Below are 14,238 nucleotides of genomic sequence, written 5' to 3'. Positions count from 1 at the left end.
ATTTTACTTCTAGTATAATTCCCATGCTTTCTGACCAGGCATGGTGACACCTTTAGTCACAGCACTTGGGAGATAGAACAACCAGATGTCTGTGAGTTCAAGGCCGGCTTAGTCTCCATCAGGAGTTCAACCCAGCCAGAGCTACACAGTGAGACCCTATACCAAAAATAATAGTCACAATAATAATGTAGGCCATGTTTCTTCTCTCAAATTGTACTTCCACTGTAATCCCCAATGTAGTTCTCAAGGGGCTTATGAAATGAGGCTCTCAGCCTACAGTAGTATTTCAGCTCAAGCACTTTTGTCTCATAAGATGGGGAGACTGGAGCCATGTACAGCAATCAGACATTTACAAAGTGAACTCATAATTCTGTTTAAAAATGTGTTTACTGAGCGTGTACTGTGTGCCAGGCCCTCTGCACACACCGTCTCAGCTAATCCTTGCTCAGTCGCATCATTTCCTGATGGTGGAGAACGCTGGCCTTACTCAGGTGTAGGGACTTGTTAAAAGGCACAAAGCTAGTTTGAGATGGACATGACCTGGCAAAGGGTCTGATGCTCATGCTAACCCGGCGCCTGTGGACACAGTCACTGTATCTTGGGCTTATTTCTCTTGCTGATGTGATCTTTTGAGTGTCCTTGGGACAGTCTCAAATGCAGAAAATTCTACCCAGAAAACTGTTTAGCAAGCGGTGTTCATGTCAGAAAAATTCACAGCAATTATCAGCAACCGTCTTATCAGTTATTATAACTTACTTAAAATAGTTCAGAGGAAGGTTTTGTTGGGTTACTTTTTGATTTTTTTTTTTTTTGGATACACACACAAGTCTGGTACAGTGGTTCTCACAACCCTCACACTTGGGAAGCAAGACAACTGTTTTGAGATTAGCCTCGACCTCACATCAAGTTCCAGACCAGCCTAATCTACATCGCTAGGCAGGCCCTGTCTCAAAGAAATAATGTCAGCAAAGTAACCCAATAGGAGAAGGTGTTTAATGCCAAGCTCTTAACCACTGAGTTCACACCCAGGACCCGTCTTTAACCTCCACATGCTGACCATGGTACTGGAACACACAAGCATAGCCACACCCACAATAAATAAATAAATGCAACACTCTCTCTCTTTCTCTGTGTGTGTGTTGTTGTTGTTGTTGTTATTGTTGTCATTTCTGTTTGCTTGATTTTTGAAACAGGGTCTTACTCTGTAGCCTATGCTGGTCTCAAACTCTGCTACTATCCTGCCTCAACAGTTGGGTGCTAACTGTAGGCAGAGGCTGCTTGTTCATTTCCTGGCTGCCCAGACCCAAAATAATCACACAGAAATTATATTAATTAAAACACTGCTCAGTCTATTAACTTAGGCTTCTTATTACCTAACTCTTACATCTTAAATTAACCCATTTCTATTCATCTATGTATCACCATGTGGCTATGACCTACCAGTAAGGTTCCGTCCTGCTTCTGTCTCCTTTGGTGGCCACAAGGCATCTTCCTGATTCCGCCTTCTTTTCTTCTCTATCTCTGCTTGGAATTCCCACCTTGCTCTATTCTGCATTGTCATAGTCCCAAAGCAGCTTCTTTATTAACCAATGGTAATAAAATATATTCACAGCACACTGAGGGGAATCTCACATCAGTTAACATCTTCCTTTACCTTTTTAATATGTCTTTTACTCTATTCTAATGCTGTAAAATAATGTGAAATTCCATTATCAAATTTCTTAAGAAAAGAAACAGAACAATAGGTATATACAGAAAAGGTATTGTCTCAAAAGAGTGGAACGAGATAAAAATAAGATGGGCCTGTGCTGAAAATTATCCAAACTGGGGGTGACAGCGTGCAGGTTCTGCTACACTGGAAAACTACTTTGGCAGCTTATTTTTTAATAATCAGTAAGATAAACATCATTGAATGAAAATTTTACTCATATAAATGTCATGTCATGCATCGCTGCATTCCTGCTGACTGGACAGTGTTGTGGCTGTTCCAGCATTTGCTAGGCCACACACGTTAGTTAAAAACAAACCTCAGGAAAGCTGAGTCTAACCCTACCCCTCTGCTGGCCAAACTTCTTTTGAAATCTAAGGACACGTTTGATGAGCACAGGGAATGAACTCCATGGGGAGCTGGGGAGGGATAACGCTCACCCCCGGAGCTACACTAAGACCCTTCCCGTGGGTTAGTCTCTCTTCCCTCGGCATTTTCATTTTCGTTTTCATTCCCTTGTGCCTCCCCCTCCCAGGGACCAGTGTGCTGCTGCAGCAAGGCGAGTGGAAGCTCGGGAGGAGTGAGGTCCCCGTCCTCATTTCCGACAGCCAGGGCTTCAGCTGCCCCGAGACGCAGGTCCTTCAGCTCACCGTCTGTGAGTGTCTGAAGGGCGGTGGCTGTGCAGCAGCCCAGTATGACAACTACGTTGGCCTGGGGCCCGCCGCAATCGCTCTCATGATCCTGGCCCTGCTGCTCTTGCTGCGTAAGTCCTCAGAGCCATCCAGAGTGACGTCATCTTGATAAGCTCTGCGGGGGGCGGGGGGGGGGGGCAGTACCAGAAACAGTGTCCATAGGTCTTCAGAAAAGCTTCCCACGTGCATGTGCCATGTGGATATAAGGTTATTTTTACAAACCTCTTGTATTCCAATCCAACCATGCTTTGCACAGTCAAGTCACTGAGGCTCCCCTGCCTCCATTCCTGCCTTTTCAGCTTGCCTCTGGCCAGCCTCAGACACAGTCAACTCTTTTCTAAGTACTCTGCGTGTCTTTGCAATAACAAGCTGAGCCCAGACAGTCCTGCTCGCCCTCAAGTCCACCAAAGGCCTGAGGTCGCCTGCAGTCCCAGTCTACTTGAACTTGGGCAGAGCACACACGACGTCTAAGACAGCCTCTAAAACAGCCTGGGCTGTCTCCATGGAAAGAGGAGGAACCCGTTAAAGACACTTGTAGATGGCTAGTTAAATACACAGAACCCAACAATTTACAGTGGCGCTCTAGCCCATTGGTTCTATTTGCTGGTGAGTGGCTTGTTCTGACTTACCATGGAATTGGGTGTGCATATTTTACCCAGGGATTCCACGCCCTGGCTTCCCATCTCAGCTTCTCTGAAGCCTAACCTGTCACTCAGCCCATGACACTTGATTACTATAGGAGCTGGTTGTGTAGCTCAGTGGTAGAGCGCTTACCTAACATGCCTGGGCTCAATTTCCAAATTTCATCGAAATGAGCATGGTGGTACAGCACACTTGTGACCCCAAAACTTAGGAAGAGGGAACAGAGGTGTCAGAACTTCAGAGTCTTTCTCAGTTACACATTGAGTTTAAGGCCTGTCTGGGTTGTATAATCACTTGACAGAAAATAAAACAAAAATAGAAACCAAAGAAAAGGAAGTAGTATTAGGTAATTGAAAGGCAAACTGGAGCGTCAGAGAGTCAGGTCTCGTACCCAGCCCCACTCTGAGGTAAAGTGCAATAGCTTTGGTGTGTTAGAACATGTTGATGTTTTCATCTGTTCTTACCACCCCCCAGGTTTTGTGTGTGCATGTGCACACGCGTGTGCAAGTGTTTTGGATGGAGCTTTAGAGACAAGGTTTCAGGCTCCCAAGCAGCTAAGCACTGGGAGATCACAGGCACGTGCCGCCATGCTTGGCTGCTTTCCATCGCTCTGCTACATCTCTTAGATAGCAGCCTGACAAAAAAAGATTTCTACAGTAGCCTTAAAACATTTCGTCTTTACCTTGGTCCTCTGATTTACATCTGATCTCATCCAGTCACAGTATTCTGCTCACTAGCCAGAGACAGGCTCTCTCTAATGAATAAAACCTGTGAGTCAGAGGGCTCTGTCTGCCTTCAGGCTTTGGTGTAATTCAACCAAAGCAAAGTTGGGAAGGTTCGACCACAGTGAAGAAACACAAAACATGAAGATGAAGTGTCAGGTAAGTGGCACCTGGGCTCCAGGAAGTCCAGTGTGAGCGCTCAATGGTGTGGCCTTCGTTGGAAAATGGACTCTGGACTCTGCTTTGCTTTCTACAGTGGTACCGCTCTTCCTGCTCTTATGCCACTGTGGAGAGGGCGCCAAAGGCTTCGCCCCCATTCCCGGGACCATAGAGATGCTGCACCCTTGGAATAATGAAGGGGCACCTCCTGAGGACAAGGTCAGTTCATCAGACAGTGGCGACGCTCGCTGATTTCATCGGGAGGATGTGGGGCGTTCGGACAATCTCGCTCTGTAGCCCAGACTAGACTTGAACTCAAAACAGTCCTCCTGCCTTGGACTCCCGAGTATGGGGATTACAGCTGTGAACCACCATGCCCAGCCTTATTTTATGATTTTAAAGGGGTCTTACTTAGAGAGTATTTGCAATATTTTTGGTCATGAGAGATTGACACATATTGTTATTGAATTGCGAAACATATATGTTAAGAACTGGCATCCAACTCTTTTTTTTTTTTTTTTTTTTTTGATTTTCGAGACAGGGTTTCTCCATAGCTTTTGGTTCCTGTCCTGGAACTAGCTCTTGTAGACCAGGCTGGCCTCGAACTCACAGAGATCCGCCTGCCTCTGCCTCCCGAGTGCTGGGATTAAAGGTGTGCGCCACCACCGCCCGGCTTGGCATCCAACTCTTAAAGTCCTTAGCATCTAGGAAGTGACAGTGTCTGGAAGACTGGGCCACAGTGGAACTGATTAGAGAGACCCAGCAGATGACCACGCTTGCTGGAGAGGGAAAGCCCTTTACGTTTCAACGTCAGGGAGCATGTGCTGGTGTTCTGGTGTGACGGAGAGGGCAGAACAATGGCCGTTAAATTGCATGCACATGCTTATCCAGCAGTGGTCATTGGATCTCACGCACACGCCTCGGTTAAACAGCAGGTTCCTGCAATAGTGTATTCTCGTGCACTAGAGCAGACTTGAGGGGCTTTGACTGTACTGTGGTATATCCTGTGCTAACGAGAATGCAGACCAGGAGTCAGCAGGTGATCCAAGCTATGTAAAACAAGAGCAGGAGCCTGTGGGAATTTAGACTTGGAACTTCTGCCCGCTGCTAAGTGGTCCTCTCAGCACCCCTTCCGTTCTCAGCATAGTCCGCTGACAGAGGTAGACCCCAACCCCACAGGTGCTTTTGAAGTGACCCAAATCCCTTTTCCCATTGCTTGATGGTCAGATCCCCTGTTCTTCCAATGTGTCTTCACCCAGGGTCTCTCTTCATCTTCCACAAGTACCATTTCCTGCAGGATATATGTTTCAACAGCAGGTGTCAGGAAGCTGAATATTGGCAAGGAAGAACATGATGTTCTCCATGTTGATTACTGTGTTAGTTAGGGTTTCTAATGCTGTGCAGAGACACCATGACCATGGCAACTCTTACAAAGGAAAGCATTTAATGGGCTGGCTTACTGTTCAAAGGTTTAGTCCATTATCATCATGGTGAGATACGGTGAAAGTAGGCAGACATGGTGCTGGAGAAGAAGCTGATGTTCCTACATCTTGACCTATAGGCAACAGGAAGTGATCTGAGACACTGGGTGTGGCTTGAGTTTATATGAGACCTCAAAGCCCATCTCCACAATGACACATTTCCTCCAACAAGGCTATACCCACTCCAACAAAGCCACACCTCCTAATAGCACCGCTCCCCTTGGGGACCATTTTCTTTCAAACCACAATTACTTTCCTTGTTACTGTAGCAACAGTAACAAAGCAAATTAAGGAAGTAGAGGCCTATTTGGCTCACTGTTTGAGAGATACAGTTCAGCATAGCAAGGAAGGCTTAGTAGCTTGAATGTGAAGAGGCTGATGACATTGCATCTGCAGTTAGGAAGCAGAGAGCACACAGGAAGTGGTCCACACCCAGTGATACACTGCCTTTATTGACGCTTCATCTCCTAACAGTTCCACAGTGTTTCAGAGCATCCCACAAACTGAGGACCAAGTGGTCAAACACATGAGTCTATGGGGCTCATTTCATATTCAAGCTGCAACACAGTCCTATAATCCCGGTACCTGGGAGAGCAGTGGCAGAGGGTCACAAGTTCAAGACCAGTCTAGACTATACAGTGAAATTTTGTGTCAAACATAAATGAGTAAATGCGCGCAGTCCTGAATCAAGCACCATGGAGCTACTTCAACATGCTCCCCTCCCACCTCCTTCCAGATGCCCCACAGATGGGTTCCATCCCAGACACTAGTTCCAGTCCTCACGCTGGAGTAGCAGCTGAGACATCATGAAGAACTGCCCTGAAGGCAGTTTTTACGAGTTGCATATACTGCTTCTTCTTCTTCATTCTCTTTAATCAGAAGGCGAGAGACTCCTATCTGGTAGCAGTGGAAATAGAATCTTTATTTTGAATGGCCATGTGTCCAGCTGAAGCTTCAGAGTGTTCTAACTGTCACAGACAACCTCAAGGAGGAGGTGGATTCTGGTAAAGAGTAAATCAAGACCACATAAGGAAATCTGGGCTTTGGGTCCTCCATGGGTTATAGTCAGCTCTGAAACAGGAAGAAGAAATCCTTTACAAGACCCCAACAGATGTGTCCCACCCCGTTTTCCTAATTTGCTGAGGAGAAAATAGTTTCTCCCGCCTTACATTCACTTAGCTCACATCTTCCACCAAGTACACCGACTCTCTGTCCTTCAAATTCATTTCTGAGCCGTGTTTCCCCCTAGGTGGTGCCTTCGCTTCTGGTGGCGGATCACGCCGAGAATTCAGCAGTGAGAAATGGACTAGGAGGTGCAGGAGGCGCGATGATCAAGGAAAGCCTGGTGAAAGGCAGTAGCTCAGCTTCCTTTACCAAAGGACAGCATGAGATGTCCGATATGGATGGAAGATGGGAAGAACACAGAAGCCTCCTTACTGCCGGGGCCACTCATCAAGTGGGGACAGCAGGAGTCATAGCAGCCAATGAAACACTAAGGATAACAAGAGCCACCGGGGCTTCCGGAGGCATGGGTGGGGCTCGAGGAGCTGCTGTGGCGATGAATGAGGAATTCTTAAGAAGCTACTTCACAGAGGTAAGCCCTGAAGGGAGAGGGAAGCATTTACATAAAAATGTGAAATTCTAGGTTACTAGGTGAGCTTTTTTGTGAGAGGTATAATTAGTGGGAAAGTTTGGGGGCTCTGTTTTGTTGTGTTTACAGGCAATGGGAACGAGAGCTGGGGTCCATTGAGACAGACAGTGTTCACCAAGTAATGCATTCACAAATAGCTGCATAGTCCGCTTAGTTCTTACAAAGGCCTTTTCTCCCTGTTTCTACTGTCAACTTCCTCCTGCTCTGTTCCATATCATTATCATTCTAAGATGCACACTAAGAAAGCAGATTGAGCCCCGGAAGCTGCCATTCTGTGGTGCAGGGCAAACGGCAGTGGCAGAACCAGATGTGGGCTCTGGTGGCTGCTTGTCTCATTAAGATAAAACACCTGACAGACAGGGCTTGAGGGAGCGTTCTGCTGGGCTCGTGGCTGGAGAAGTTAGCTGCAGACCATCACCAGGAAGGCATGGTGATGGACTCATGAGATAGTTAGTCAAATTATGTCCACCATCAGGAAGCAGAGGTGCAGGTTGGTGCTCGGCTCACGGTCTTCTTCTTTCCTTTCTTTGGTTTGGGAACTCAGCCCATGGATGGCACCACCCACATTTAGTGTGGGTGAGCCTTCCATCCTCATTCAAACCTCTTTGCAAACTGCCTCATAGACACACATAGAGGCATGTAGGCAAGGTGATTCTCCATTTAGTCAAGTCAATAATGAAGATTAATCACCACAGGCTCTTTTGGACTCTCTCCCTTTCTACACTTGCATTTCTTTGGTCAAAGGAAGTCATGTGACTATGATAAGTGACCCTGGGTCAAAAAAATACAACCTCCATGAGGAAGCAGGCATGGGGGGATTAAACACGGGAAGGAGGACAGAGAACATAGCCTAAAACAGGCAGGCTAGTAGATCTACTTACAGTTTTGTTTCTTTGGTTTGTTTGTTTTAATTTACTCATTGATTTTGTGTGTACAGATGCTTTGCCTGCATGTCTGTCTATGCACCACATGCAGGCAATGAAAAGGGTATCAGATCCCAGGAACTGGAGGAACATATGGCTGTGAGCTGTCATGTGGGTGGTGGGAATCAAACCTCTGTCCTCTGGAAGATCAGCAAGTGCTCTTAAGCACTGAGCTATCTCTTCAGTTCCACATGTTTGCTGTTTATACGATAAAACATGTCATTCTGATGGGAATTCACAACGAAACCGTGGAGAAAGTTCCATGAAAGATGGTGGTCAGAGATCATGGCCTGAGACTAATGACTGAAAACAGGACTGGAAACAAGTGTTACATGTAGACAGAATTCATCCAGAATATATGCATTACTAGAACCAAATCTGTTTCAAAACGATTCATGCAGAAGCCGACCACTCCTAAGTATGTCTTTGCCTTACAACAGGAATTGAAAGCCTTTGATTTTTTTCAAATCAAGCCAAAACTCCTGGAGAAATAGACAAACCCACAATTATAGTTGTAGGATGGAGCCTATTCTGTCAGAGTAGAGAGGAAGTTGGCAAGGATGCAAGAAACATAGCAGCACTGTTAACTAACTGAATCTAACAGCCACGGTTGAGCACTGGGTATCACAGTGCTTGAATAGGTCTGGTAGCATTGCAGGGGTTAGAAGTTTAGCTCAATGGAAGCGCTTAAAGCTCTAGGTTCAAAGTCCAGTCTCTCCCCCAAAAGAGGAATGGGAGCCAGAACTTCAAAGCTTTCATAAGATTGTCAGAGGAATCAACAGCTGGATATGGAGACACACATCTCTAACTGCAGCGTGCAGGAGGCAGAGGCAGGAAGACCCAGCCGCATACTGAGTTTGAGGCCAGCCTGGGATACATAGCATTATATCTGAAAGATAGCAGAAATTTCCAAGCCTATTCATTGCTTACATGGGCTTTAGCCAATTCCGTTTGCTTTTATTTTCTACCTGTTTTTTCTGCTCTGTCTCACACTCTCACAAACACATATGCACACCTACAAACACATATGCACACCTACAAACACATATGCACACCTACAAACACATATGCACACCTACAAACACACACATGTTCTCTGTTACCACAGTACAGCTGACAAACTAAGAAACTGAAATTGACACAGTTTACACCTCAGTTTAGTCAGTGGTAAATTCCATGATAATGGTAATTGTCTTCTAAAGTGATTAGCTTTCCTGTGTGATGTCTAATTGGGTTACCGTGATACTATTCACTTTCCGTCTGGCATTGCGCTCCCGACGGTTTTTCATCTTGCATAGTATTGATGTTTATGAGAAGACAGGCCAGCTGTGATGTAGGATGTCTCATTGTGTTGCTCTTACGTTTTCTTGTAATTAGACTCAATTTTCCTTAGCTTTTGCCTTATAAACAGGAGCATCAAGCCTTGCTTTTAAATGAATTTGTGTCGGTAATGATCCGGCCCCATTCTTTTTTCCGTGTTAGAAAGCGGCCTCCTATGCTGAGGACGACGACCTCCACATGGCCAAAGACTGCCTCCTCGTTTACTCCCAGGAAGAGACAGACTCTCTCCGAGGCTCCATTGGCTGCTGCAGCTTTATCGAAGGAGAACGTGATGATCTCTTCTTAGACGACCTGGGGCTTAAATTCAAGACACTAGCCGAAGTTTGCCTGGGCCGAAAGATCAATTTGGATGTGGACGTTGAACACAGGCAAAAGCCTGTCCAAGAAGCGAGCGTGAAGCCAGCTTCGGGCTCACACTATGAGCAACTGACGGTCAGCTCAGAGAGCACATACTCCTCTGACCGTGGCTTCCAAGTCTCGAAACCTCTGCCCGAAGCACACACAGAGAAAGTCATGCAGGAAATTGTCACTGAAAGCTCTGTGTCTTCCAGGCAGAGTCAAAAGGTAGTGCCACCAGTTCCTGATCCCGTGGCTTCTGGTAACATCATAGTGACAGAAACTTCCTATGCCACAGGCGCCACAGGGCCACCCAGCACTGTGATCCTGGGTCCTAGACAGCCGCAGAGCCTAATTGTGACAGAGAGGGTGTACGCTCCAGCCGCCACCTTGGTAGATCAGCATTATGCCAATGGCGAAAATGTCGTTGTTACTGAACGACTGATCCAGCCCAATGGCAGCGTCCCTAAGCCCGTCGAGGTCACCCAGCATCTGAAAGATGCGCGGTATGTCATGGTGAGTGAAAGGGAGAGCATCCTTGCCCCCAGCCCTGCCGTGCAGCCCACTCTGGTAATGCCTAGTGTGGCAGCAGGACAGAACGTCACAGTGACAGAAAGAGTAGTGACCCCTGCTTCCACACTGCAGTCCGGTTACCAGATTCCTAGCGAAACCTCTCTCAAGGCTAGGAAGACTGTGGTTTCCAGTGTGGGAGGCCTGGGCCCTCTGCATAGTTCAGAGGAATCTGGCCATCGCAATTCTACCGTAACCACCTCTTCCACCAGGGTCACCAAGCACAGCACCGTGCAGCATTCTTACTCCTAAACAGAAACCAGCTGCAGTCTGGCCCAAGCTTAACCGGCTTCGCTGGATGTGTGTCCCCATGCCCCGTACAAAGGCCTACACACTGAAAGAAGTCACGGATGTGTCTAGGGCCACAGTGTCTCTGGAAAGGCTGCATTTCAGAAATACTCTGTGATACTCAGGGGATGGAGGGAAGATATTGGGCCCTGAGTGCCTTTTAGCACGCTATGCAAGCAATACTCACAGACCAGACAAGAAAAATTAGCTTCCAGGAACTTACCAAATTAAGGCATGGTTTCTAGTTCATGCAGTCTAGAAGGATGGGTCTCTGCACAATGCATTGATACCCAGCAGGGACAGTCCCACCCCTTATATTATAAAACCTCATAGGTTACAGGTACCAAATAGCTCATCTACCCAGAGGAGTATCTCCACTCTGGGCCTCTACTTCTGATGCAGGTTCTCTTTAACACTGGAACCCTGAGTATCATGGGAGGCCAGAAGGCAGAAACAGAAAAAAAACTTGATGCCCTTTTAATTGTGTAAATTGTTGGACCTTTAGAACGCTGACAAGCTAAGAATACATATTGTGTATTTGCTCTACACATGGCATGTATGTACACGTGTCCTGTGAGCGTAAAAAAAATGACTGCATAGTTCTCCTTGTTTCTCAGAGATCATAAAATATTAAGCATTTCACATTCAGTTAAATACTCCAGGACAGCCACCTGTGGTGACACGTGCCTTTTAGTCCCAGCATTTAGGAGGCAGGAGGTATCTGTGAGTTTGAGGTCAGCCTGGTCTATATAAAGAATTCCAGGACATTCAGAGCTACAAAGAGAAACTCTGTCTCAAAGAAAAAAAAACAATAATAATCTAGGATAAAATTCATACTTAATTGTTCTGTAATGTGATAATAGTCTTTTTAAAACACTCAGCATATATTTGTTATATATTACAATTTAATGCACTTAGAGGCCGGGTTGATGGCTCAGTGGTTAAGAGTACATTACTACTCTAGCAGAGAGCACTGGTTTAGTCTCTGCCGTCCAGCTCCTATGGCTCACTGCCACTGCTAATCCCAACTCGGGGGGTCTGAGGCCCCCTAATGGCCTCCAGAGGCACTGCACTTACACAATTCCAGGTAGTCAAGAGGCTGGCCCTATCCCACCCTGCCGTTCACTGCTTCTTCATCCCCAGGGCCTCAGATAGGTACCAAGCCAGTATCTGGGGGTCAAGCTGAGTCCCACAAACCACTCTTTGCTTACAACAATTCAAACATCAAAAGGACTCTGTTTTCACAATTCTAAATTCTGATTTTTACCACTCTGACGTCTAAACGTAACTAAAGTTGATATACATGAAGTAAATTTTTTACCATAAAAACCTTGAATTGGATCAGTTCCACTCGACTTCCTTGCCTTGTTTCTTTAAAGAAGTCATTTGATTTGTTCAGCTCGTCAGTGGAAAGTATTTTACAAATAAAGTTGTTTCTGAAAACAATGTTTCAAAACAAAAAATAAAAACCATGTTTCAAAACCTATATGTATATTAGTAACAATTTATATGTATGCTTCCCACAAAAAAAACTGTTGAAAACAGTCAAATTTCTCAATATTTTGCTAGAAAAATGGAAATTCTCCACTTAAACTTTTATAGATATTTTTGAAATAATGTTTACATGTGCCCCATTGTGAAAACATTTATACCATGCACCCCGCTAACTGACTGGTGAAGGGTTTTTACAAATGGTCTGCTAGGAAGTGGAGGCCAACTGATTTCTGCAACCTAGAACTGTTTACTTTCCGCACAGCAAGCTTCGTGTGGGTTTGTTTTGTTTCGTTTCGTTTTCGTTGTAATTGCTGTTATTTCGCCATGCTGCAGCAGGGATCGTCCTGCTGTGTGAAGCTACAACTATGGTCCATGTGCTTAGGAAACCAAAACTCAGTCTAGAACTTTTTCTGTGGGTAGGCTTGGGGCCCCGCTTCTCATCTGCACCTGTATGGTCTTCCTCGTTGGTCTTCCTCGTTCCTGAAAGGGTGGTTGGGTGGTTTGTCAGTTTTTACATTTGCTCCTTCGGAGGACTGTATTTGCGTGTGTGTTCATGTAAAATATTTCAATAAAAAGACTGTCTTCCTTCAGAGTGGCCCTTCTGCTGGTCTCCCTACTGATCTGTCATATATTACAGGGGGTGCTGCTACCTGGGGAAGAGAGCTGCCTTGGCAGATGTTCCTGGATTTCCTTATTTAATATGATCTCAATATGATGGGGGAAATTGTGGGGACCCGGGAAAAGGCAGGAGCCCTCACTCCAGAGTTCAGTCAAAGCCTCTGTCAACTGAAAATGAAGAATTCCAGAACAATTAACGTTTGCTTTGAAGGTTGATGACATAGAGACAGTTTTCCTTCTGCGTGAGGTATTTTCAAATAAGAATGTTAAAATAGCGATGAGCCCTGAGTAACCACGAACACGTGGCCTTCAGTGTGGCCATCTTCCTTCCCCAGATGATGTTTTGAAAGCTCAGCTTCCCTTGCAATTCTTAGGATCTAAGGTGTAAGAGCATCAGCTAAAGTCCTGCAGAGCACATGGCAAGAACCACCTGCCACGACCTCTACATTCCTCGGCAACCCTTGACAGATAACCTTAAATCCTGTGTACGGCTGTTGCAAAGGCTAGGCAAGGGGACTCTCGCACCTCAAATCCTGTGTATGACTGTTGCAAGGGCTAGGCAAGGGGACTCTCAAGAAGCCTATACCACTCTTGAGTGTGTCTTCTCTTCCCCTGGACACCTCTCCTACTGACCCCCACACTTACATCTATGGTGAAAATCCGTTTTAGGAGTTGGAAAGTGGGTTAAGTGGTTAAGAGTACTGGCTGCTCTTACAGAGGGCCTGGGTGCAGTTCCCAGCACACGTGATGGCTCACAACTCTCTGTAACTCTAGTTCCATGGGAGCCAACAGCCTCTTCTGGCCTCCACAGGCACCATGCATGCATGTGATACACAGAAATCCATGCAGTCAAAACACCCATAAACATAAAAATTAATAAATCTTTTTTGAAACCTTTAATAAACTTGCCTTTGCTTCAAACTGGCGCATGCCAGATTCCTTTCTGCAGTGAAGCCAAGGATGCAGCTTGTCTCTCAAAGGAACCCCTCAGGCTGCTGCGGCCATTGCATCATGGAGAAGCATCTCCGCTTGCTGTTTGGCCTCTGCTGGCAGACTCTAGTAGTGTCCTCATGATGAAAAGCCATCTGTCAAGGTGGCTCATTTGGTCTCCCACACTGGCAATACTACACTGAACACTAATGACAACTTCACAACACTGGTGTGTCAGGATCTCCTGAAGCATGGAGACCCAGGGTCTGCACTCCAGGTGGCACACAGGCGAAACTGCCTCACCTGTGAAGACCACATGCCCATCATCACAACCTCAGAATGTACAGTGAGATGGAGCTGGTGCTTGGCACTGAAACAAAGAGTTTCAGGCAGCGACCCTCAGGTGATTAATTCTTACCTACCTCTTTTGGTGTAATTTGAATATTATGTATCTTTTATATTCTCTTCCTACCCTATGTGTGGCTGGAAGGAAACTATTAAAATCACCAACATCATTCAGTTTTGCTTCCCTGTCACTGGTGTAGGAGGTCCTTCTGTATTTGTGTTGCTTTCATTGGTTGGATAAAGAAACTGCCTTGGCCTTTTGATAGGGTAGCACTTAGGTAGGTGGAATAGACAGAACAGGATGCTGGGAAGAAGGACAGTATGACAGATGCCATGAA

General features: G+C 45.9%; 1 protein-coding gene across 1 annotated transcript in view; it reads left to right on the top strand.

Annotated features, from left to right (window-relative positions):
• Positions 1 to 12,602, top strand: part of LOC121441845 (desmoglein-2-like) — a 43,666-nt gene extending 31,064 nt beyond the window's left edge. The window contains exons 12-15 of the mRNA XM_041643167.1: positions 2,244 to 2,471; positions 4,021 to 4,142; positions 6,654 to 6,998; positions 9,461 to 12,602. Coding sequence (XP_041499101.1) covers positions 2,244 to 2,471; positions 4,021 to 4,142; positions 6,654 to 6,998; positions 9,461 to 10,477 — 1,712 coding nt within the window. The 3' untranslated portion in view covers positions 10,478 to 12,602. The remainder of the gene's footprint in view (positions 1 to 2,243; positions 2,472 to 4,020; positions 4,143 to 6,653; positions 6,999 to 9,460) is intronic.
• Positions 12,603 to 14,238: the final 1,636 nt, after the last annotated feature.

The sequence above is a fragment of the Microtus oregoni genome, unplaced genomic scaffold (genome assembly GCF_018167655.1).
Source record: "Microtus oregoni isolate MIOR12 unplaced genomic scaffold, Mior012 000082F_ref0000272, whole genome shotgun sequence".
In the NCBI taxonomy this organism is placed as follows: domain Eukaryota; kingdom Metazoa; phylum Chordata; class Mammalia; order Rodentia; family Cricetidae; genus Microtus; species Microtus oregoni.
Note: the sequence above shows the minus strand (reverse complement) of the source record. Positions and strands in the feature narration are given on the sequence as shown.